The 26968-nt window shown below is 40.3% G+C and overlaps 2 protein-coding genes across 3 annotated transcripts; both read right to left on the bottom strand.

Annotated features, from left to right (window-relative positions):
- Positions 1–474: 474 nt before the first annotated feature.
- Positions 475–5146, bottom strand: LOC4324698 (uncharacterized). Of its 2 annotated transcripts, XM_066303453.1 has the most exons (8): positions 4536–5146; positions 3838–3970; positions 3299–3723; positions 2777–3205; positions 2407–2688; positions 1749–1869; positions 704–817; positions 475–625 (listed from the first exon to the last, which is right to left on the bottom strand). In XM_066303453.1, the coding sequence occupies exons 1-4, from the start codon at positions 5114–5116 to the stop codon at positions 3130–3132; spliced, it is 1215 nt and encodes a 404-aa protein (XP_066159550.1). In that variant the 5' UTR covers positions 5117–5146; the 3' UTR covers positions 475–625; positions 704–817; positions 1749–1869; positions 2407–2688; positions 2777–3129. The 2 variants fall into 2 exon arrangements, with proteins under 2 accessions (XP_066159550.1, XP_066159549.1); XM_066303452.1 differs by having other exon boundaries at positions 475–817.
- A 1236-nt stretch (positions 5147–6382) lies between these two features.
- Positions 6383–12556, bottom strand: LOC4324697 (probable sulfate transporter 3.5). Its single transcript, XM_015769837.2, has 12 exons — positions 11802–12556; positions 11498–11705; positions 11185–11356; positions 9196–9261; positions 8958–9071; positions 8733–8849; positions 8506–8632; positions 8126–8412; positions 7838–8028; positions 7666–7748; positions 7478–7554; positions 6383–7000 (listed from the first exon to the last, which is right to left on the bottom strand). Exons 1-12 carry the CDS (start codon positions 12190–12192, stop codon positions 6833–6835), a joined length of 2001 nt encoding a protein of 666 aa, XP_015625323.1. The 5' UTR covers positions 12193–12556; the 3' UTR covers positions 6383–6832.
- Between the last annotated feature and the right edge of the window lie 14412 nt (positions 12557–26968).

The raw sequence follows: 26968 nt of genomic DNA, 5'->3' as shown, positions 1-26968 counted from the left end.
GTACTAATCTAGCAAAGGCCGAGAAAACAAGAGCTTCAACAGAAAACTGTGAAAAGGACAGGGGAAGAAGTAAAGCCTTTTGTCGAGCAAGAGTGACTGTAGTCTTGTAACTGTTGTCTTTGGGTTCGTCGAGCAAGAGTACATACTATGCCATGGAATCTGGAATGAAACATTACAATAATTGCCAGGCAACACACAAGCAGAAAACTCAAATCTGGATCAAACTGGCCAGCATCAGGACAGAAAACTCTCTGATATTCTGATGCAAAAGGTATAAATACACAAATTCTTGTCCTTGGTCTTAAAAGAACAAGGTAGGAGTGGCAGACAAAGGGAAAAAAAACTGTCTCCGTCTCTAATGTCCAGGAAACTATACGCTAACTTCCTAAGCATGAAACGTTTTCGCAATGATATGCGATTGATCTATAGAAATTTCCCAAGGGAGACATAAAGCAGAAATATCTGAGAGCAAGGTTTATTAAAAAATCTGCATTGAATACTATCTAAATATTTAAAACATAATCAGAAATACAGTACCCTTGGCAGACACTGACGCAATTACTATTCTGGTTCACCAAATACAAGCTAGCTTTCTGATATGAATACATGATCGTACCCTAACAATCTAACATATATACGTATCAGGGTTGAATTATAAAATCTGCAATCCAATTATGTAATGTACAAAAAACTTTATATTTACCTTGGAGATACCAATGAGGGCACAAGTTCAGAAGGTTGGGGGTAATAGCTGCCAAAATGTGGTGGATTATGTGTTGCTCCCGGAGCCCCAGTAGAACTAGACGATACTAGCAGCCTAATTCATTGAAACAATGTTAAAAAAGAAGAAAAATAAACAAATACAAGTTCAGGCCCAGAAAGCTACATTTAGATGCCACATTTAGATGGAATTGTGTTAGTTATAAAACTGAACCTATTAAGATACCTATGAAAACATGTTAAAGAGATGAAATCCAATAAGTGTAATGATTGTTTGAATGGTTTGGCACATGAGATAAATCTAAACTTTGGACAAAAAGGGCATCTTATGGTACAGAGCCTGGTTCACTCATGACTGAAGTTGTGCTATGTTCATGCAATGCCATGTAACCAAAATTTAAAGACATGCTACAATTATATGCCCTAGAGTAAACTATGTAAAAGTCCAGATAACACTCCCCAATGTAGGCATGTAGCTGTGCAGCAATTGGTACTAGCAGATCATAGGTTAGACAAGCACAGTCGCAAATACTCTATGCTTGTCATTTGAAGAGACATTGCAAAGGAATGTTCAGGTTAGGCTGTCAGAGAAAGTTGCCACCAAACACATTCTACCAATTATAAATCAAAGCACAAGAATTCGAGAAACCAGAATCAGACTGGAACTCAGCTTATCTGCTCCACTAGCTAGCAGACAACTTCCTGGGAACCCATAACCAGGCCATATTCAGCTGGAACTAAAACTCACTGATAACTTGGCACAATTCAAATTTTAGCAGTCCTCTGTGTCTGCAGCTCATTTAACTAACCAGCCATTTATCACCATTTTTCTTAAACCCTGCTGGGCACACCACTTAGCAATCCAATCAGAACTATTTGTTGTCCTCGTTAAGAAATTGCCAATACCCCAGGTGGTTATGAGCAATGCAAATTTCAAAATGGAGTGCTTGGCTACAGCAAGCCACAATATTTAAAGAAAGTGGAATAGTTCTTCCAAAAGTTATGCAAGAAAATTAAGTCCTGCATACCATGTCATTTGATTCATTTCAGAACTGCCACCGACTAGTTGTCGAACCACAAATCTAGGCAGAGTCCTGCCAATGAAAGGGGTATCAGGTCCCCTAGGATGTTGTCCACTGAACTGCAAAGCTGTGGAGGAAAGAGAAATGAGACTGGGAAGTCCATATAATAGAGTGCCTGCAACGAAAAATATAGAAAGAACGAACTATATGCCATATGAGAGTACAGAGAATCTCCAATTATAGCACATGACCAGCCAAGAACTCTATAGGAACCTGCGAGTACCATGATACCTAGCTCCAATCCTTATTATTGAAATAATGTCAAAGAGTAACCCCTAAAGATTTCCATAATTGTTGTACACAAATGTAGTTTGTCTGTTGATAGATAAAGTCAAACAATGAAATCAAATCAACCATTTTTTCATCCTCGGTGAAGTGCATGGCTACATAAAGAATATCTGCAGTGAATAACAAGGATACTTTGCATGGTTGATTTCTTTACAGCTTTTTCTTCTTTTCATATCCCACTATATGTTGCATTTTGTATTACTAAACTGACTTACCCTGTGAAACAATACGAATCTAAAATAATGATGGAGGTCGAGTTGATGCACCCTAGCTAACAACATAAACTTGGAAGTAATGCTGGGGATCGAGTGAAAACCTTTGTCACTGAGTGTAAGGCCCCTTGCTCCTGTAACACCATGAACATGACCTTCATCATAAGTAAAAGAGGGCCCCTCCACCTCCTCTTTTAGCTCAGTCTTCACTGCAGATGACACTAAAGAATTGACTAAACCAGGGGACATACTTGTCTCAATATCTTCATTTGAACTTGTCACATGAGATTGAATTTGGGTGGTACTGAGAGGTTTCGGACAAAACACCAGAGTAGACACCCTTGATGTGGATTGAAATGGTCGATGAATTGACCTTTCCTGATAAACTGCATTATAGGACTGTGCATAAGAGCCAATTGCTTGACCATTTGTTGAACAAGAAATGCTCTTTGTGCACTAAAAGAAAGGTCAAACCTGTTCCTTTATCACTGGATTTTGAATATTGGATGTAGTTGTCTGATGCTGATCCAGATAAATTTGAGCCAGGATTATCAATTTCCTCCATAGCATTTGTGCTAAGAGAATCAAGAGTGTTCCCTCTACCAGATGGAACAACAGCCTTCACTCTATAAACAGGACGCGATTGTGGCTTCAGAGAATTATGAGCCATACGGACAGAGGATGTGAAGAGTTTACTAAACATCACAGCTCGCGCTTTCCCTCTCTGAATAAAAGGTTGTTCCTGATGAGATGATCTAGAATGGTAAAAGGATGGTGAAGCTGAATTCAAGTTTGATGGAGAAGTTTGCTTCATGGGAAAGTTTTTTTCAGTTTGGAAACCCAGAGTTTGAGAGGGATACTTTTCCCCCTTCTGCATTGGAAGAAGCCTCTTCATTCTGAGATCTGCAACAGTGAAGCATAGACAACAACATTGCTTAATGTTAGATTCAGCTAGGTAGTCAGAGTAAAAGGAGCAAAAATGGAACTTTCGCTGACCTAATATATTGTCCTGAACATATCTCTGGATCACTCCTCCAATGAGATACATACGGGTTAGAAACTCCCCCCCTGTAACCATCGTGTGCACTGGTGAAATCTTTAGCATTGCCATAATAGGTATGTGATTCTCTTTGAACATAGGCAAAATTCTTGGTATCACCATGATCATAGTAAGTGTGAAATTTACTTGGAACTCTTTTGTAGTTATTGGCACTGCCATACATATTGTTGGATTCTTTCAGAAAGCTAATGTGGTCCCTGGTGGTAGCAAAGAAAGTACGTGGTTCCTTTGGGACATACTTGTACTCTTCTCTATCATCATGATAGTAAGATTGGGATAAAGTTCTTTCAAGATAGCCATGATCATAACGATGTGTTCTATCCCCACCCCATGCTCTAAAAGAGCCTCTTGGTCCCCTTCCCTAAAAACAACAATACAAACATAGCAGCACTGTCAATAAGAATAGACACAAAAAAGACATAGTGACAATGGCATAGTACCTCGTTTCTCAAAAAAAAAGAGGCATAGTACTCACACTGTCATTTGGAGAGTTATGGGAGTTCGTCTCATAAAGCCTATCATGATGGGAATTCATCTCATAAAACCTATCATGCGCCCATACGTTATCATCTTTAGGATACCATAACTTTTGGCCACCGAAATTTTTCCTGAATTATGATCATTGGATGCATTAGGCAGCAAATAAACGTGTCCAGATCAAACTGAATATTGTTGAAACTAATTTATAGAAAAAGAAACACATGTCAAGCGCTGCCATTGCCATTGCCCAGGAAATGCACTTACCAACCAGTTGGTGAATGATGACAATAACTAACAAATGAAACTAAACACCAATTTATCTGTTCAAACTCTTTAGACAAAATACATTGGAATATGCATGCTACAGGCTTCCAGCTAGACAGTTTGAAACAATATACCCTTTTGGCATTTTCTATGCTTATTAGCCGCACCAAATTATACGATCTTCACTCTCATAGTGAATAATTCAGTCATTCCAGTGCACATAATACATATGAAACTGTCGGAATTTTGCACACAATGGGGTTAATTGATTGATAAAACAATCCTGGGTGAATAGATGAGGAATCTAAAGCACAGGTTGTGGCTATAACCTCTATTTTCAGTTTGTCACTCAGAACTATACTAATGTCCGGATAAACAACGGAAAAATAGAACATTGAGTCATTGAATCAAGGATGAAGAAGCTAGAACCTTTGGCTCCCGTGCCTGCCATTCTCCGGGTCACGGAAACGGTCATCGTGCATGTAGAAGGCGCCTATCGTTGGTACGGCCTGGGCCTCGCCCTCCTTGTTCACCACCTCCGCTCCTTCCACCGCGGCTTCCACCTCCGCCTCCTCACCGTCGCACTTACCCTCGTCCCCAAGTGCCGCGACCACGCCATCCGCTTCCTCGTCGCCGTACCTCCCCTCGTCCTCAAGCGCTTCTTCGTCGGCGCACTTCCCCTCGTCCTCAAGTGCCTCTCCTCCCCCAACACCACCACCACCACCACCACCACCACCACCACCTCCCGCCTCCAACTCATCGCGTTCCTCGGACCCCTCCTCCTCGTCGTCGTACATCTCCGCGGCGCCCTGCCCGTCGGAGTCGGAGTAGGAGTCGAGGTCCGACCCCGCCACGCTCCACGGCGCCGATGAACCCGACGCGCCGCCGCCCTCCTCGTCGTCGCTCGCCGCGGCGCGTCGCCTCACCGCCGGTAGGGGCGCGTCGTCGAGGTCGCTCTCGTACTCCTCCTCATCCTCCACCTCCTCCTCCGCCTCCTCCTTCTCGGCCATGGGCGCCGTCGATCGAGATGCCGCGGGGGCGAACAATCGGGAGAGGACGCTAGGGTTTAAGCTTAGGGTTTGGGGGAATCTAGAAGGTTCGAGAGGCTTCTCGGGCTCGCGTTGCTGTTCCGCCTCCGCGCATTGGCTCGATTAACCACCTTTTTGCTTTCCAGCTGATTGATCAGCTCCTTTGGGGGGAAAAGAGAAGGGGTTGGAAACTTGGAATCATTAGCTACGCCAATGACGCCAAAAACCATTGGATCGTTCAAATGCTGGGAAGTCGAGACGCCGACAAGTGGGGCCACCGGTCCAATTTCAGGTGGATTTTCATGGTCCCACATGTCATCGAATTATCCAGTATATGCTCTTATAGTAGCGTGTTTTTCTTTTTTGTTCTTTTTTTTCTGCTGCTTCTCATGTTTTGGCAGTCTTAGAGCAAGCTTAACGGAGTGGTATAGCTAACTACTAGCTCCAATTTATTTATAGCCAATCTAATAGTTCATTGATACAACAGTTATCTATAAGTATATACTACACTATTAATATATGGTCCCATCTCTTATACACATATAATGTATTGAATCCGTGCTACGAATATGTAGCCCGTTTTATTCTCTCTTTTCTCTTCTCTCCTTCACACGTGCATAATTATTGAAATCCGTGCTATAAATATGTAGCCTGTTTTCATTCTCTCTTTTCTCTTCTCTCCTTCACACGTGCTTACCGTTATTGTATTACAGATGGTTTCAATCACCTGCAGACTACAGTACTATCTTGACATATGACTCGGCGTCTCAGCCAAGCAACGGAATGGTCACTAGTGTCCATCTAAAAAAAATTGATCACGGCCATGAAGGCGAATTTCTTGACTCTTGAGCGGTACTGGAAGCGAGGATCTCTCGGAATGCAAGGGTTCAATCATTTTATCCTGGAGTAATCATACCATGAACAATTCAGACTTGATCGTACAGAGCGTCTTAAGCCGCTGATCAGTTGTGTGACATTTCATCTAGTAATACTTGGATCTAGGATCATTTGAAATGCCAGAGCTTGTAAATTTCAGCCGCTACAAGTATTGGACAAAAAATAATAATAATAATTCAGTACTACTAACACAGAACGCCTTCCACGAACAGCGGCAGAGACAACAGAATTGTTCCTGTCAGTATGTGTGTTTCTCTTTTTTAAAAATGAAATAATTCGGTGCAGTGTCATGTCTATTTCCTTTCGATAGTTCTCATTTATGTTTGTTGAGGGAGGAGGATGCTCATACAGTAATCAAGAAAATTGATCTAAATAATTTATTATTCTAGCAGTTCAAGTAGTGAACAAGCCTTTCACCCTGAATTGAGCAATGCAACCCTGAAGGCCTGATACATGCAAATCTATGAACTTCTCTGTAAACCCAGAATATAAACTAGTCTATACACGAACACTGGTTCCATCCTCCTCACTATATTCCCCATTGCCCCTAATCAACAAATACCTGAAATTACCATGATACTCCACAATTCAGAACATGCAGAGATCGACCAACAATCCAAAGCATCTAGCAAGTACTACTTAATCCATGCGACTGAATAAACTGTTACTAGCTCGTGGTACTTTCTGAATCTTCCTCATACCCTTTGATAGTGGAGCATTTCGTCCTGCTTGCCTTGCCTGCCCATTGCCCAAGTGTCTACACCTATAATTTCTAAACAGCTCTACGCAAGAAAGAGCTCCCTATACTTCGTCTTCTCCCTTATTTCTGGATATCTGCAGCGCGTATCGACACGCCGTGATGGCGTCCTTGACCGTCAGGAAGACCCACTCATCCCCTAAGATGTCCCTGACGTATCCAGACAGCACCAGCTTCTCTGTTACCTCTAGCCTCGGATTCGTCAGAGCTATCTGCAATGACCAAATTAAGCATGTGAAAAACAGATCAAATTCTGCGGTTAAGTTTCAGACTTCAGAGTGAGTGATGAGCTGTGATATCCCCTCGAGGATATCCCCTCGTATACCTTTTTCTTCTAAATTCGATGCAAATAGTTATGAAAATTTCTAAAAAAAATTGACAATATAGAGTACAATGATACCTACTAGTCCACCAAAATTCAAGTTCAAATTCGATTTACACATCGAGAAACAAAAAAGACAAATTTAGATATAAACAGTACGCTACTATTCATACGCTGACTTTGTCTTTTTTATATCTTGGCGTGTGAGTTGAGTTTGGACTTAAGATTTTATGGAGTTGTATATATGTGTTATATGAATGTTGTCAAATTTTTCTAGAATTTTTCATAACCGTTTAGATGGTTTTTAAGCAAACGAGAGAACATCTCCTCAAGGGATTAGAATAGTTTCCCGTGATAGATAGCTAACCGTGATCCCTCTTCGTTCGAGGCTCTTGTGTACTTCTAGTAGCATCCCAACTCCAGAGTTGTCGACAGAAGTGACACCTGCAATGTTCAGACATATGCCAAGTTAGTTATCACTTATCAGTGGCCTGAATTCTAGGATGAGAGTCGCTACGCTGAAATGGAAGAGGGCGAAGATTCAGACAGTCATACCACCAAGATCAAGAACCAAGTATTGCAGATCGTGCCCGACGCTCTTGCACAGGTTATCCTCATCTTCCACCCATCTCAAAATCCTGCAAGGCAGGGTAAGTTAAATTAGCATCCAATCGAGAGAGAAAAAAAATGATCAGCGATGATCTTCAGCGTCCTGCATTGCTGTCACCTTTCTCGCAGGTAACCCGCATTGACGAAGTAGATGGGAGAGCCGAGCTGCAAGACGAGGATGCCAGGGATGCTCTTCGCTTGGGGGTATTGCTTCACGTCGCGGAAGGTCTCGCTCCCTGCTATGTTCCCGAGCTTGCAGGTGGCAGGCCTGGCCACGTACAGCAACGCCCTGACAACTGACAAGCCTACCTGCAAAAATGCACAGCCAAGGGGAGCACATCAGCATCGTGCAGAGAAATGTGCTACGGAGTAGTATCTAATCAAGGTTTAAGTTGGCGATGCTCACGGATGCGCTGAGGCCTGCGACCATGGTGAAGAAGACGACGCCGAGGAAGGCGACCATGCAGATGCAGAAGTCGAACTTGTCGACCTTGTAGAGGTGGCAGAACTCCTTGACCTTGACGAGCCCGATCATGGCGACGACGATGATGGAGGAGAGCGCCACCAGCGGGGTGTACTTGAAGAGGGGTGCCAGGAACAGCAGCACCAGCATGATGCACACCGACATCACCACGTTCGACATCGGCGTCTTGCACCCGGCGTGGAAGTTCACCGCCGACTTTGAGAACGGCCCTGAAACAAGCAGCACATCGTCAGACAAAATGTTGCAAAATGTATCATGGTTCTGGTTTTCTGAACAAAGGTCGCAGAGGCCAAGATTTATACCTGTCGTGAGGTAGCAGGAGGTGAAAGAACCGGCGATGTTCATGATACCAAACGCGATCATCTCCTTGTTGCCGTCGATCTGCTCGTTCTTGACCATCGCCAAGCTTCGGCCGACGGCTATTCCTTCCTGGAGAAGCATCGATGGCCGCCGATCAGAAACTCCGGTGAATTAGAGTGTAAAGTTTAAGTGATTGATGAGGGAGTTTGAGTCAAGATCATGTTCGTACTGCCAGTGCTAGGATCCCAGACAAGAGACCAGCTTTCACTGCCGTCTTCATGTGCCTGGACTGGAACGTTAGCTGCGCAATGGACAGGGGATTGATCCCTTTATTCAGGTTACCGACCTGTCCCAAGTTAAGCAGCGTTTTAGCGCATGTTGTCAGGAAAACAGAAAAAAAAATATTGATGTTTCTCTGAAGCTTGAATCGTCTTGGCATGGACGACTGACTTACTATCGGAATTCCATGCTCGTCACCCTTGACAAGGAAAGCGAAGATGCCTCCGATGACGACAACCATGAATGGCGCAATGGCCGACACCCAGAACAACTTTGGCAGTTTCTTTCTCTGAAGTTTTGGAGAAACAAAACTTATATGAATATAAAACGGTCATTCTATAAAGAAGCAGTAGCTTAGCGTATGGGTACAGTTGTTTGGCTAGATTCATCAGTCTCCTGATTCCCCCACTTACCAGGTGCTTACTCGACATCAAGAACAAGAGGAAGCATATGCCGAGAACTGCACTCTGCCATTTCCACTGCAGAGTTAAAAAAAAACATAAACAAAAGGTTCAGTTCAGAATCTTATTCCTGCAATTTTTCCACTCTGAAATCATTTACCCGCGATTACAAAGAAAAAAAAAGGAACATATGCTAGTGTGCTACACGTCTGGTGTTTCTGAAAAATCGCAATGGCATGTACCATTCCTCACATGACATTGACCAAGGTCAACATGGCATGTACCAGTATTACCAATGTACTGGCCATATAATGCTGGTAAAAAAAATCTTCAGAAAGCTACGGGCTGTACAACAGAAAGAGAGTGGATTAACATGCGATATATCACTTAATAAATATATAATTTAAAATTCAACTTCTACAAGTTAAAAAAATAAATTAAACTACAGCTAGTTAACATATACTAACAAAACATGTAGAAATTAAAGTTTAATTGTGGATTGATCTATCATATATTAATGTATCTTATTAAATTTATAAAAAAATATAATTATTTAAGTGACATGTAAGGCACTATTTAGTTCTCCAACAAAAACTTTTTACACTATCAGATCGAATGTTTCGACATATGCATGGAGTATTAAATCTCTACTATTATAAAAATTAAAGATGTTTTTGCTGGTATTTTGATACGTCATCCGTGTATGAGTCGGTTTTTAAGTTCGTTTGCTTTTGTTAATACATATCCTTATTTGAGTCGGTTTTTAAAATCGTTCACTTTTGATAATACATAAGAAATTATATAAAAATTCTGTTTTTTTTAAAAAAACTTGCATGCTAACTTGAGATGATCGGACTCCTAACTGCAACTCATGATTTTATAAAAATATATATATCCAAGTGAACTCTCACAGTGAATTTCATCTTAACTAAACCATATAATAATAATAAGATTAAAATAGAATTCACCCGTTGCAACGCACGGGTATTTTTTCTAGTATAAAAAAAATAATTATACAGATTGCGTGCAAAATGTGATATGAATATTTTAAGTCTAATTGCTCCATGATTTGACAATATGGTGCTACAGTAAACATTTACTAACGATGGATTAATTAGGCTTAATAACTTCATCTCGCAGTTTTCAGGCGAAATATGTAATTTGTTTTGTTATTAATCTATATTTAATATTTTAAATGTGTGTCCGTATATCCAATATGACACGCCAAAAAAAGATACTTTAAATATATGTCCGTATATCCGATATGACACGCCAAAACTTTTTATCTCGCAAACTAAACAATGCCTAAATAGATGAAAAGGACGACCCTTGAGATAGATTTTAAATAGTTTCCCGTCAAAAACAATCCCGAGCATTTCCTCGGTGCACGCAACCGGTCCAGCGCACAAACTGTAGGCCCAACAATGATTGGTCTTTTCTTAAAAAGACAAGATCCAGCGACACCCAAATAGTATTATTGTTTGTTTGCACGTACGCATCATCGATGCAAACCTTGTTTTGATCTGAAGTTGTTAACGACTCGACACGAATCCAGCCGATATACTAATCGAGAAAGTCCTAGCTGCAATCCAGTCGAGATTCCTTACGCTAGTCGCGGTTATTTCTCGGAGAAGTTTACAGGAGAGGTTACAACAACACCCTCGGAATTCGGAAATACTCAACTACTTCGCAGTTTATCCCTCTCGAAACGTGCGGCTGCATGCTATTTATAGCGGTTACACATCCAGGACAGCGAGGAACAATCGCCGTTAAAATTCTTAAGAAAAAACTCCAAAAATACGTCCAGAAAACACGGGAGAAGTAGAAGTATGGAGAAGCAAAAGAACGACCCAACTTTTCTTTATTTCCTCCTACTAGTGAAGTGAATTGTTTTTTGTTTATTTTTTTTAAAAAAATAGGTCTTAGTGAAGTCATTACTAGTACTAATCACGGAGAGATTTAAATTACGTGATGAAATTGAACTGGTAATTCGCATTGCACCTCGTGCCGGTAATGGTAGGTGGAGTGCAGGACGGAGATGATGTCTGTCTTGGTGGTGAAGTGCTTCATCCCCAGGAGGCCCTTGAACTGCTGCAGTATGATGATCATCGCCGTGCCGCCCATGAACCCGGTGATCGTCGACCGCGAGAGGAAATCCACTATTAGCCCTAACCTTCACAGGCCAAGTGTAACGTAATAGTAATAACAGGTTAATTAAAAACGTCAGGCCGGGTTAACGAGTGATGAATTAGTGAAGAGAGATGATGGAAGTGCGATTAGTTTGGGGTTTGATTTTAATTTTTTTTATTTTTACCTAAAGACGCCTAGCGCGGTCTGGAAGAGGCCGGTGAAGAAGGCGGCGGTGTAGAAGAGCTGCAGGTACAGCTGCGGGTTCTCGTCCGCCGCCACCTCCGTCTCGATGATGGACGCCAGCAGCAGCGACGCCGCCGCCACCGTCCCCACCGCCAGGTTGTTGGAGCTCCCGAACACCGCGTACATCAACGGCGGCACGAAGCTCGAATCTGGCAACCCCAAAAAAAAAAACCAATTAATTCATCGGGTGTGCGTGCGCATACAGAAACGCATTAGTAATAAATCCGAGCGCGCAGTACACGTACAGAGGCCGATGATTGGAGGGAGGTTGGCGAGGCGGGCGTAGCTGATGCCCTGCGGGATGGCGAGGCTGGCGATGGTGATGCCGGCGAGGAGGTCGAACTTGAACTTGTCGAGGCCGTAGCGCGGGACCCAGTCCAGCGCCGGGACGAAGTACTTGACCGCGCACCACGCGCGCCTGGCCGGGGGCAGCGCGCCGAACCCGCGGAACGGGTCGTCGGGGAAGAACGTCTCCGCGAGGTCCGACCACAGCTTCTCCGCGAACGGGCGGCGCCCGGACAGGTTCACCTCCGCCGCCGAGGCGCCTCCCACGCCGTGCAGGTGGCGCGACGACGCGGACGACCCGCGGCCGGGCCGGTGGTTGCGGCCGTCGACGTCGCCGGCCTCCGTCCCCATGTGGATGGGTGGGGTACGCGATCGGTCTCTCGATCCGCCGGGGCCGGGGCCGAGATCTGGCTGCTACTGCCACACACACACACACACACAGACACACACAGAGACGACGATGATGGAGAGGAGCGGAGCGGAGGAAGGGAACCGCCAACCGCGCGCGCGCGATCGAGTCGAGAGCGTTTTGCTCTGATCGACTCGGTGACTGCTATTTCATTGGCTCCTAATTATGGCTTTGCATGCAGACAGAGAGAGAGTGCAGAGCGAGCAGTGGCTACAGTAGTGTGAGGGTTAATTAAGTATTACGCGCGAGCACCGAATGGCGGTGGCTGTGCGTACATGTCGCGCGTTCGCGATTACGTGCAGCGTGTGCTCAGAAGCGGGGCGCATGGCGCGGTTTATATAGGCGATCAACAAGGAGAGGCTACGGGCCATTCTAAATTACGTTTTGGATTGGCTCATTTCTTGATTTTTGTTAGCATATTTTAAACTGCTAAACATTATATTATATTTTGTACGAAAACTTTTCTATATATAATTTATTTTAGAAAAACTAAAGAAATCTATTTTCATATTTTTTTTAATTATAAATATTCAATTACTCATATCCTAAGGCACCGTTCGATCTCCTTGGTGAGAGAAAAATTTTCAACGCACTTAAAACGAGAAGGCTCATTAGCATATAATTAATTAAATATTAATTATTATAAAAATTAAAATAGATTTATTTAAATATTTTTAAATAACTTTTATATAGAATTTTTTTTAAAAGTACCATTTTACTGTTTGGAAAACATACTAATAGAAAACGAGAAAGTTGTAGTTTGGGCCTAAGCATTCGTTTGTTTGCATAGGAATTGAACTTTCAAGAGGCACGGAAACTGGAGCAAGCAATTAACACATAATTAATTAATTATTAATTATTATAAACTTGAAAATTAGGTTCATTTGAATTTTTAAAGGAGCTTTTACATAATATTTTTTTAAAAAAACATGGTTTAACAGTTTGGAAACGTGCTAATGAAAAACACGTAGGAAGTAGGAGTTTAGATCTGAGCCTAATTACGTTTATAGTTCGTTTCACGTACGGCTAATCATCCAAAGTAACCCATAAAAGGGATGTAGGCTTATGGACGCGTGGTAGGAAGGAATTAAATTAATCGATCATCGGGAAGATGACGATGACTTAATTATATCGACATGTAAAAGCTTTTACGCGTTAGGCGAAAGAAAATGACGACGGTGGCGACGTGGGGACGTACGGGCCCGGGCCGGCCCGGCAGGGGCGCGCGCGGCTGCGAGTAGTTCGGTGGTTCTCTCGATCGATCCATATACAATGCACGTAAGATGAACGGTGGCATGTGACACAATTCCGTGCGGTTGTACAAGTTTCCGCGCCGCTTCGATCAGGATCAAATGCATATCGTTTTTATCATGCATGCTTGCTGCTTACTCCCACCTTTTCAAAATATTTGACACCGTTAACTTTTTAGTATGTGTTTGATCATTCGTCTTATTTAAAAATTTTAAGTAATTATTTATTCTTTTCATATCATTTGATTCATTGTTAAATATACTTTTATGTGCACATATAGTTTTACATATTTCACAAATTTTTTTAATAAGACGAACGGTCAAACATGTATTTAAAAAGTCAACGGTGTTAAACATTTTGAAACGGAGGGAGTATTTAGTTAGACAGAGCCCAGGAGGCCAGAAATACGGAAGACCAAATCATTCTGTCGCTAGCGAGATAGAGTTGAACTCTCCGATCGAGCTCTGAAGATAAATCCGCCCCGTTTCTTTCCATTTCTTCTTCTTCTTTTCTCCCTTTGCATGCATGCATGGTTGCATGTAGTGAGCTAGATGCAGATGTGGATATGCCCGGCCGGTTGCAATTATCCGTCGAGGGTTAATTAATTGTCCATGTATATATAGGTGCCGTTGTATATGTAGTGTATTCGAAGATAAGCTATGGGAATGATTTTTGTCACATGCATCAAATTTATACGCATAGACTTCTCACCAAAAAAAGAAAAAGTACTTCCAAAATATACCGTCTATCTATCTACTCTCTCGTTCCCTAAATGTTTGACGCCGTTGATTTTTTTAAACATGTTTGACCATTTATCTTATTAAAAAAACTTTTGTGAAATAAGTAAAACTATATGTATACATAAAAGTATATTTAACAATGAATCAAATGATAGAAAAAAAAATTAATAATTACTTAAATTTTTTGAATAAGATGAACGGTCAAATATATTTAAAAAAGTCAACGGTGTCAAATATTTTGGGATGGAGGGAGTATAAGGTAAGAGATTCTCTACAATAATATCGTTGCACGCGGTGATATATGGTTGTTAATAATTATTGCATGGGCGGTATTGCGGATGATATATGGCTGTTAATAATTATCGTTGATTATGTGGATATAGGATCATATATCATGCTGAGAGTTTGTGATAAAAATGGGTGAATTTCGTTTTGCCCTTCAATACGGTCTTTGAAGTTTTGCTCTAGGTCAGTTTAGTTTCTAAGATTTCAAATCAACCAAGCAAGTTCTCAAAATTAATCATATGACTTAATATAATCCTTAACCCATCAAAAGTGCCACATAAGCGTGCCACGTCATCCTCGCATGAATGGCATGGTTTTGGAATGATCATTCTAATCTACCCTACATATGTACTCCCTCTATTCTAAAATATAAACATTTTCAGCATAATGACAAGTCAAATATTTTTAACTTTGACAATTAATAGTAAAAAGAAAATAAAAAAGATTAATTATGCAAAATTGATGGTACTAGATTTATTATTAAACAAACTATCATATTATGTAATATTTTTATTTAAAACATCTTATTTTTATAGATATTGTTGATTAAAGTAGTATATCGGAGACCGTGTCAGAGTCTAAAAATACTTATATTTTGGGACGGATAGAGCACTACGTTAGAAAGAAAATGAAAAAATAAAAAGGAAAAAGAAACAACATAAATAAGGCTGGCCTATTATTACCCTATCGGGTTATTTTCTCTGTTTAAACCTCGATAGGGTTTGGGCGCCGACGAACAGCGCGCGGCTGCGTCGTTGCAGCGTTGCACGGTGATTGCTCCAGTTCAGCTGCACTGCCGCGACATGGGGCAACACCAACGTACCATTCCAATAAACGTTGCCAATTTCTCCTGTGGTTTGTTTTCTTTTCTTTCTTTTTTATATGGTAGATAAGGTCAGAATGGTCATTTCATCCTTACTGATGCATACGAGGATGACGTGACACACTTACGTAGTATTATTGGTGGGTCCAAGGACCATGTTAAGCCAAACAATTAATTTCGAGGATTTATTTGAACATTTGAAACCTTATGGACTAAAATATTGCAATTGGTTATTCACCCATAAAAAATCCACTTGGTAATAACATGTATTCTTTAATTTTATTTTATCCAAACAACACTATCAAAATTTCAGAATTAATAAATATGACGTTGTATCTACTCTCAAATTAGTATTTTATTAATTTAATTTCGAATTTCAAAATTAATAATTAATCATATGTAAGTCTGTAACTGACATGTCTGAAATATTATTAGAATGTTAATGTTTATAACTTATAATAATAATAATAATAATAATAATAATAATAATAATAATAATAATAATAATAATAATAATAATAATAATAATAATAGATTATTGACTAGTCATTTTAACAGGTTTTATAAATACTTAAAAAATAATTGCTGGTCTGAATCACAATATTGTCCAATGGATATTTTACAGTAGAGCAGGTACAATAGTAGTCTATAAGCCAACTATAAATATATTTTAAAGAGATAAAAGAAAAGAGAGAAGAGCAGCGGGCTATAGATTTATAGCCAGTTGCAGTACGAATTCCAAGACATAATGTGTGTATGACAAGTGGAACTAGATATTAATAGTATAGTAAGCAACTATTGTATGAATTAACTGTTATATTGGCTATAGATGATTTGGAGTTCATAGTTGCCTATAATATTAAACTTGCTCGTAGTGCAACTGTCCAATAAATTGGCAGGCGCTAAATCGAAGAGGAGGAAGTTTTCAACGGAGAAACTCAGAAATTAGTACTTGCCCGCGCATCTGCAAAAGGTGGCATCAAATGTGATCACATCGATCGTCCTTTTGACTCCTTTTGGAAATGCGAGCAAATAGGGACACAACAATTTTGAAACATGCTTGGTTGAGTTAGCTAGCTAAGCTTACCTCAGTCAAGATTAGCTAGAGCATTGCTTTAATGTTGATGATAAGTTGCCCCCAACCAATCATCATCAATCAAGTATAAGAAAGCTTTGATTTTGTACGCTAATATCTCCATCGTCACAAGTGAGCAGTCGTACTAGCCAACTTCCTGTTATACTAACAAAAACCACCGCCGCCGACGAGCACCAGTCTATGTGCCGTGCTGTGTTGAACACGCGACTACGCGAGTAGAACCAAGTGAGTCGCCGTCGGCAGCTGAGAGTCGTCGATCACACCGTACACCTCCAATCAGTTCTTCATTTATGCAATGATCTGATCTCTGCGACCGGATAAAACAATGATTTCGAGTGATGCTTTCCAGAAGCACCTGTATGATCACCTAACAATCTGAAACTCTCCAGGAACTGCACTTGTTCATTGGACGGATCGGAACTGATCATGGCCTACCTGCCGGGAGGGATTCACTGTTCTACTACTTATTACAGCTGAATCAACTGATGATGACTCCTATTTAGATCCGGGGGAAAAAAGAAGTCAGGCCAAATGGGATGTTCAACAGAAGATCAATTTACTGAAGATAATCTAATTTCTGCAGAAATAAGAAATACTCAAGTTCAGGCTTTTTGGAACGCAAAATTTTCAAAACACAAGGATAAGAAAATAACAGAATTAGAGTGCACTGATATATCAAATTCTATGGATGAAAAAAATCAAGAAAAAAAACTATAGTAATGACTATTTGAATGAAGCACGAAAAACATGGAAATGAGGCAGACATGAAATTTTCCCAGGAGATTAAACCTCGTGTTGAAAATCCTCTAGAAGTTCTATGACTTTAGGCAATCCTAAAGAATTTGAGAGCCTTCCATTGTTCCAAATACCACCATATAAGATTTTGTTTCCCATTGAAAATCAATCCCTCAAAATTTCTCAAAAATTTCATTGTTCAAAAGGAGCTCTTACTCCTAACGGTTAGGATCAATTTTAGCCAAAACCATGTCACGAAAGCACAACTCCACCATCCGGATATAAGGCCATATGATCGAGTGCAATAAAATGATGTAAGCGGACTATACAAGTTGTCACATCATATTTGTGTTTTGTGGAGGGGACAGAGAGGAGAGAGAATAAAAAGTGGGCTACATATTTGTAACTAATTATAGCACGAGCTCCAATAAAATATATAAGAGATGGATGGATTAGGTATTAATGATGCAATATATATCTACAACTAACTATTGTATTAGTGGGCTATTAGGTTGGCTATAGATGATCTTGTGGTTTTTAGAGTTAGAAGTTGGTTATATTTTTAAACTTGCTCTAAGGTCTCCTTTGGAACAAAGTATTTTTTTTTATGTTTTGGCCTTTTTTGTTTTTACTTTTAAAAGCAAACTCTTTCAAAACTTATTTCTAAATCCAAACCTATTTTTCCTGTGTCACCCTGCCTGATGTGACAAAACAACACTGCCGCGTCATTAGTCTGGCTGGTGTGACCAAATAACATTGTGAGAGCTTTGTTTCGTCACGCAATCTGACTGTTATGGCTAAAAGTTCATATTTGGAAATAAGTTTTGAGAGAATTTTTTGAAAACAAAAAATTTAAAAGGTAAAACATATATTTTAAAAAACAATAAAATCTATTGAAAAATTTTCCTACATAGTCCTTTGGGACAAAGAAATGGCTTTCCCAAAATCCTTTGCAATTCTTATGTAAGTACTTATTTTAGGGGCAAAGCCCAACGAGGCTTAGAATTGAAGACCCATTGGGGTGTACAATATTCCACCATATAATTTTTTTAAGGCAAGAAGATTGCCTTATATATTGATAGAGTAAGTAAGCAAAGTTATATACAAGTCATAGGAGTTATGGTTGTCCCAGACCAGTCAGAACACTCTATTCTCACAAAGGGTACATCTCACTTAGGTTTTTCGCCCCCGCAACTGCCCATTGGCGAGCTTCCTCCTTTATTCTCGAGGATGAGGGATGGGTGCCGGCCAATTTTCTGAAGATACACGAGTTCCATTCTTTCCATAATTCCTAGGAGACCAAAATGACTGTCGACTTGAGCTGTTCTTGCGAAGTGTTCGGAGCTGCGGTGATTACTATCCACCATATAATTACCAATATCATGCAAGGTCCAAGTCTCTCTATCGACTGCCCGAGACTAGGGCCAACCCCGACTCATTTCATATGAACTTTAGAGGAAGACCAGCATGAGGCTAGACCTCATGTTTTCTTTCTCATGATTCAGTTCATTTGTTTTTTCTATAATGCTACCTTAATGTTATCACAAAAAGATCAGGATAGGATACTATGTGCAGTGGTGCTATACTCTTGAAATCGGTAAACAAGGATCTTTTATTCTATTTTGAATGATGCATACGTAATACCTACCGGATATGACATGCTAAAATTTATGTGATTTTAGAACTTCTTTTAGTTAAACTTGGTTAAAGGGAATTAGGGTTTGTCCCATCACCATACTAAAATTTATCGGTTGTGTGCCTTAAGAATGAAGATGTAAAACATTTTTATTATAGAAAAATAAATAATACCTTTTATAAAATCTGTTGTGCCCTGATATCCTATTTCATAAGTTTTATTATTTTTGTGTGATTCTTGTGTTTTTAGAATCATGCGTTCAAGCGACCGGTCTCTATTACCATGTTGTCTAACAGAACGTAATCACGTTTGCAAATTGCAACACATGAGACGCCACCATGCATCGTGGCTCGTGGGGAAGCCATGAAAATTAACATGTGCTGTAGCAGTGATAACTGTGATAATAGTGTAATAACCGTACGGTTTTGTAAATCCCGAGCTAGAGCTCCACAACAGCTAGCTCTGCAGGCTGCAGCTGCCAGCTGGTGAACAGTGATATCCTCTAAAGAAACGGTAACGCACGTCCTCTTCTGGGGAAGTAGAGTTCAGAGGCAGGCTTACCCCGTGCGCGCAAAACCAGCGCAGCGCCGTTACGACATCATGGACTGGTTTGATTTAAGATCTAAATTAGTTTTACCAATATTTGTTAATTTTAATAGTGTTTAGTGTCTATTTGGTTTGAAGCCAAATTTTGGCATGCCTAAGAAAATAGGCCATTTCAGTAGTGAACTTAGGCTATTTTGGTTTCAATCCAAACACAACTTTGCATTACCAAAATTAGTCATGCCAAAACTTACCAAAATTTGACATTGATAAAATTTAGTAAGGTCTATTTAGGGCACAAACGAAACCAACCTCATATGTCCATAACAATGGTAACACGCATACATCTCCATCAAAAATCGCTTCTGCCGAGCGGTGGTCGACCAAAAGATTTTAATGCAGATCATGCAACAACCTTTTCTACAGTCTCTTTTATGTGGCGTTCATTTGGTTGGCTAGCTAGCATCAGCCTGTAGAGTGTAGACGGGAACAACTAACGACAGAATAAATGAGCCTGTTTAACAACCATAGTACACCCCTGATCACGGAAAAATCATTTTTAAGGATGAATATTGATATACTTGTCCTAATTAATCCTTAGAAAATAATTTTTAACAAAGGAAGTACTTCCTCTGTACTCGTAAATAAAATCGTTTAGGACAATGTTTAAGTCAAACCTTGGGAATATAAATTATGAATAACTCTCGAGTTGTTGAGTTTAAAAATATAAAAATTATATGAATAGATTTGTCTTGAAAAATACTTTCATAAAAATATACATATATCACATTTCAATAAATATTTTTATATAAATAAGAAGTCAAAGTTGTGTTTTGGATACCGTGTCGCTGTCCTAAACGACTTATTTTATGAGTACGGAGGGAGTAGAAGTACTCATTAAACATGACACTATCTATGACAGAATAACTTAATTAAGGGAAATTGATTTCATTCCTCGAGAGGAGATATCCCTTCGTTTCGTGCATGCCATCTAAATAGTCCTAAAAAAAATTTAAAAAAATTGGCAATAGATTAATATGAAATATATCACTCCACAAATATACAAGTTTAAATTCAACTTATACAAGTTGTAACAAAAATAACAAATATAATTACGAATGTACAATAACTATTTTCAGTTTAATTTATTTATTTTTTGCAACTGGTAGAAGTTGAATTTGGTTTTGCATGTTTGTGGAGTGATATATTTCATATTAATTAATCTATGATATTATTTTTTTAATAACTATTTAGATGAAAATCCACTTCCCTTAATTAAGTACGCACAGAAGCGTCCCTGTATGACAGGGTACTAACAGAGTAGTACGAATAGAGGGTACTGGCCATTCTGGTTTATTTGATTTGGATGAGAACACATTACATTTGATGAGGTGTCTCTGTAGTCTACACACCTATCCGCAACACAGGCAAGAGGACATTGGAGAATTTGTGATTCGGTCTTCAGAGCAACTGTGGGCTCAGCTTTTAGTGATTTCAGCAAACAAGCATGACATGCATCAGTGTTGTCATGCGGAGCTCATATACGATGAATCCTGGATATGGTGGAACCCAGTCGTGATTGAGAGCAACCGTGCTTCACCAAAGTACCCATGAGGCCATGACAAGCATATTTTGTGGCATTTTCTGCTCGACTTCTTTTGAGCAGTAGAAAAAATAAAATGTATTGCATTTCAGAGTTATGTTTCATCTAAACAAACATGTTCTCGCCGTTTTCGTTACAGTGCGTCTATCTTGGCATCTTGCACTATCTAAAAGTAAGCAAGTATAGCATGCAGCATCTCCTGAATAATCATGATGGCTTCACGACCTAAACCTGAATAATCTGACCTCTCGTATCACCTAAAGCCATTGGATTGGTTATTATTGGGGGATGCAGTTTCTCCCGATGAAGAAAAGCTTGGCGATCCAGAAGAAAAGGATTGTTCACTTCCTCCTTCCATGTCCTCTCATGCCAAGTAGAGCCATATGGTTCTGTTAGCAACTTTTTGTGACAAGTTGACAACGACGATCGCAGCACCTTAAGCCTTGCGGTGATCCTAGAGTCGCCAACCACCTCGATCTAGCGAAAAGCTAAACCTAGATGGGTTTTGATAACTAAACTGGCTAGCAGAGCCGATTTCTAGATAACTACCTGTCTCGTAGGCAAAATGGAAGGTTTTCAGGACAAACCTACAAAGAGGTGTCGCACTCTCGCAGCGGCGGCGGACGGTTTACGGCGCAAACCGACAAAGATGGATAAACTAAGAGAAAACTAAAAGCAATATGAAAAAACGATTCGATTGATTGACTGTAGATTGTTTTTTTACAATGAACCGGCCATGTCCCTTATATAGGGGTTGGTCTTGCCCTCTACAGGCCCTCCTCCACGTCCAACTCGGGGTAGAAACTAAAGGAAACCCGAAACATGCCTTCCCGAGCAAGGAAACCTCGAAACCCGACGAAACACAGTCGGATTCAGACCTGCCGGTCAGACCGGCAACACACTGCCGGTCTGACCGGCCCTCAACCGGCGGTCTGACCGCCCAACACACGGCGGTCAGACCGGCCTACTCGGAGGAAACCGGCAGACTTCCAAATTTTGGCAATCTTTTCTATTTTAATCCTAGATGCTAAATTTGGGTGTAAAGAGGTTCTTGCCAAATGGTTGCTTTTCCATGCCATGTAATCAAGATGTAAACTTGTCATGCAAATGCAGTACTGCTGGCACCACAACTCATTAGATCAATAGAGAAATGTTGACGAGGCTCACTTACTTCTTCAAAAAGTAATAACGTAACGTAATGAAATTAACAAACAAATGCATGTTCAAGTTTGAATCATGTTATTCTGTAGCTTTTGTCTTGTGGGGGTAGTTTGCGCTTCTTCTGAAACATCCGGTGTTGACAAATTGGAGATAGGGCAGGAAAGTATTGTTTTCTCGGCCTATCCTAAGAGTGAGATGAGCTAGAAAAGTAAAATCCCATATGTTGTATGGTACTGATATCCATGATCTCGTGTTCGATTACAAGATTGGGATGGCTTATAGCCTCCGGATATACAAGTGAGGTTACAGTCCTACCCCTAACAGTGTCTAGTAAGTTACTACAATACCCATGTAAAGCTAGAAACTCTAAAGGTGTGGTTGTACACTTGAAGGAGTGTAGTTGAATTGGTCCCCGCAGTATCTTTTTGGAAATACTTCTCGCTAAACAACATAACCTTTAGGCTTTACCAGCCTTGGTCGAATGGTATTTTCCTCTTATGGTAAGTTAGAATAATCCTTTTCAGACCGACCGGTCTATTAGTATTTATCTGTCGCATTATCAAAAAGTATTTGTCACGAGTAAAAACCTCTCTGGCAAATGAGTGAGAGTGTTTTGGTTGAATTGGAAGTGGTGTTTACCTCCTGCTGCAACATCCGGTAAAAATGCCTACCTGACATGCACATATATATGGATGTAAGTATTATATCTTTCACGATTCTTGAGGAGTTACTGAGGTGAATGATTAGGAGTTGTGAATTCATTTGACAAAATTAACCAACAAGCACTCAAACATATTCACTGGAATATTACTAACAGCACCACTTTTTTCTTTTTTTTTGTTTGTGTTTGTTTAGATTTATTTTTGCTATCTTGAACTTTTTGTATGAGTTTTCTTCTGTGTGAGTTCTGTAATAATTGGTTGTAACTCTTTGAGTAAAGGCCAAAATGTTATATTCTATTATCTTAAAAAAAAACTAACAGCACTACCAACATTATTCAATGATCTCAGGCAATTCCCCGTTATGCGGTTCCCTCGGCTATACAACAATAAAATTTGTCAATTTCCAACACATTTGGGAGAAGATAACATATGTTAATGTCCCCCTCAACGCATAATGGAGCTCAGAATCTCCCTCTTTTACTTTCACCAAAGCATGTTAACCTCTTGCTAGTAGTTAATTAGTAGTCCACTAACATACACCCACGCATATGGTCCATGCGTTTCTTCTCCTCCTAGCTTTCTAACCACCCCTGTCGATCAATAGGGAGGAAGTCTCAAACACGCGCATATATGGATGGATCCGTCATCTCCTTCAACAGGATAACCGAACCAATAATGCGAGCAAAAGAGAGCCTGCAGTGCTGCACTTTCTTCGAATCCGAGTCACTCGTCTCGCTGAAAACATCACGCACGAGAGCTCGCGCTAGCCCCCACACGCCGAAGAGGGTCGTGGAAAATTTTCCCCAGCATCCGTTCGTGGAATGTAGTCACTAGCCACCGGCGAATGATACCTCCCTCGGATGAATCAAATTAAGCTGGTAGTAGGAGTAACGAACACACCATATGGCTTGATACCAAGCCTCTGCATGAGTGCAGTCTCTGTGGCTGGCTGCTCTGCTCGGTCATGCATGACGGCATTTTGACTATACTTTGAGCAGGCAGAAAGTTATTAGCAACTGTATAGTTGATTGATGATTCGCTGCTTTTTATCCCACTTCTGGGATGACCTGCAGAATTGCCGAAGCAGTAGGAAACGGCACCTGAGCTGAACTGATTTGTCCTTGTAGTATCTTTCTGGATGACTATTTGCAGGGGTGTAGGATTGATGCATTTTTCACATTTTTGATCTTTTTAGAAAATTTATTCTTCAAATAGGCCTTTAAGAAAACTTATTATAGAATTAATATTTTACGACGCCAATATTATTGGCGCCGTGGTCCAACATGACAGCGCCAATAATATTGGCGCCATCCCCCTAACCCCTTGGTGGAAGGTAAGTCACTAATATGAAGAGGGATGATGTTGGCGCTTAGGACCAATTTGTTTTTTTAAATGAAATACCCATAGTACAAATATTTACAAATAGATCCTCAACACAACAATATTGGTGTCGTCCCCTTCACATTAGTGACTTGGCTTTCACCGGAGGGCGAAGGGGACGGCGCCAACGTCATTGGCGCTGTTATGTTGGATAACTGTGTCAATGACGTTGGTGTCACGGAACTGGTCCATTTCTAGAATAAGTTTTTCTATAAACTATTTATAGAATAAGTTATTCAAAAGGACTAAGGTGAAAAATCCAGTGTGTGGGATTGTGGGAAGCATGGACCGAACGATCTAGAAGTTTATTTTTTAAAAAAATTCAGGACGTGAATTCGGTCGGTCAGTCTATTTCCAGAAGTCCCATTATATTAATTCTGCTTCTGTGCGGTTATTAAAAAAGCGTGCACCAGAAGTCTAAAGCCCGTAAAGTGAATTTTGTTACACCAAAACTCATTACGAATTCTTGTTCTGATGCTAACATCTAAGCTTTGGAGCCTTGACTAATGCTAGTATCAGGCTTTCAGCACTACAGTGGTCAACGTATGCACAAATAAGGCTGGAACCGACATTACTAAAACACCATTTTTCACAGGCACCTCTTTTTTTTTTTGGCGAAAAAGAAAACTATATGTGAAAATGTATAGGCTCTTCAGGCTCGTATGTAAAAACAAAACTAAACAGGTAGGTCTATTAAGAGCTCGTCCTGTGAAAATCAAGATTCTCGTAGCTAGGGCCTTATGCTATTTTACAAGCAGATCTCTAAAGACCGCGTGGAGTGTTGTCATCTCCCAATCATATCTGCTCATCACCACTCTAGTACATGTGGCTACGGAAAAGGCAGATTCATCCACGACATCCAAGAGAGAGGCGGATCTGCCGCCAGTAGCCTCGGGATCGGTCGGTTTGGGGCTTCATTGACCATCGGGTGCGGTGATGATTTTTCGTGCATTTTCTAGAACTTTTTTGTTGGGGAGCTATCATTTTTGGAATTCTTGTGAACTTTTTTTAGCTTTTTTCCCCCAAAAAACTTTTGTAGTCGGATGTCCTAACGCTCTCACCTAAAAAATTAATTTTTATGTGTCATTGTGGTGCATGTGAAAATTTCGATTTTACATACATCCAGTTACAAGCGGGCACCCCACCTCCCTATGAACGCTTTTGACCGAATGAGAAAACGTTTATCGTAGTGAGATGAGAGAAATTGTGACTGTCAATCTTTTCGGAAAGAAAAATAAATGGGGGATCATCAGACCATGCATAAACAATTTGATATATGATCAGACGTACATACAAAATGGCAACGGATCAAACAGGCTGATATAACACGCTGCTGCTGCTCGAGGTGGTATAGAACGGCAACTTGTGGCTGGATTAGGTCAGTCAGACAAGAAAACACAGCTGTTACCCACATTTTTATGATTCGAGAAAAGCTCGGATGTTCTTAAAATAATTACAGTGAGACCAGTCTCTATTTAATACTCTACTCAAATTGTGACACGTAAGCCTAACGGCTAACTAAAAAAGCTTAATTTTAGGATAGGTTAACGCTTTGAACAGAGTCTAAACTTAAACATAGAATAGAGTGCTATCATAGGATTATTTTCAACCATAAGAGATGTATGGTGAACCAACCTCCTATATATATTTCATTTAAAAAAAACTCCTATATACACGATGATGACGAAGGCCAAAGCTCCGAACGCAGAATCAAATGCAAAAATGAAAACCACATCCTGTAGGCTGTAGTAGCCAATAGGAAACACAAGGACGATGATCAATCAATCCAAGGCTAAGGGCAGTTCAAATTGATGTTATTTTCATCTATACTATTTTTTTAAAGTAAAGTTATAAAAAAATGTTAACATTTAGTTTATTGTCAAACTTTGATAAATACATAAAAAATCTTATCAAAATTTTAATAATATTTTTAACTTGCTAAATGTTTATTTTGGCTATAATCTGAATAGCCCCAAATCTTCGTTTCGATTAAGTATTCAAATGATGAACGGAAGGATCTCGCCACAATTATGAGAAAGGCCGAAATCTACGGAGGGATGGATAACACAGCCTGAAAGCAACATGGGCCCTCCTCACTTGTGTGGGCCTAATTGAAGGGAATCTTCTACTCATTGCATTTTGTCGGCCTAAAATGGCCTTCTGTTGAATCTGCCAAACCTTCTATTTTCTCTTCTTTTTTTCACGGTGGATAATCTGATGGAGAAAACATGAAGAAACAGCTAGTCATTTCAGCCTCACTTGCTCCTTTGCAGCGCAATTCTGGCCGGCAATTGACATTGATCCAGACATCAACGATGTCAGAAACTTGGAGAGCATAGCACGGCCAGGGCCAGCGAGCCTACCTACGGCGCACCACTGCTCGTTCTTCCTCCTGTGCTTCTAGGGCTTTGGAACCACATGCACGCGGGGTGGTTTTCTTTTCTTTCTTTTTTTTTTTAGCGAACGCCGGGGTGGTTTCCCGAAATGAGCATCCATGTGTACAACGCCTACTTCGACTTGGCTGTGTTTAGTTGCTGAAATTGGGGAGAAATTTAGTGAAAGTTAGTAGTTTGGAAAAAATTAGAAGTTTATGTGAGTAGGAAAATTTTGAATGTGATGTGATGTGATGGAAAGTTGGAAGTTTGGTGTGAACTAAATAGAGCCATTGCTTGGGAGATGCAAATCCCTCATAAAGATATGTTGTCACGGCTTGGAAACAAGACTTCTCCCATCCCCTCAACTAGATCACACTGTAAATGTAAAACGCTGAAAACACTTTGTATTCTTTATCAAAGAAAAATTC

Source organism: Oryza sativa, chromosome 1 (genome assembly GCF_034140825.1).
Source record: "Oryza sativa Japonica Group chromosome 1, ASM3414082v1".
Lineage (NCBI taxonomy): Eukaryota > Viridiplantae > Streptophyta > Magnoliopsida > Poales > Poaceae > Oryza > Oryza sativa.
Note: the sequence above shows the minus strand (reverse complement) of the source record. Positions and strands in the feature narration are given on the sequence as shown.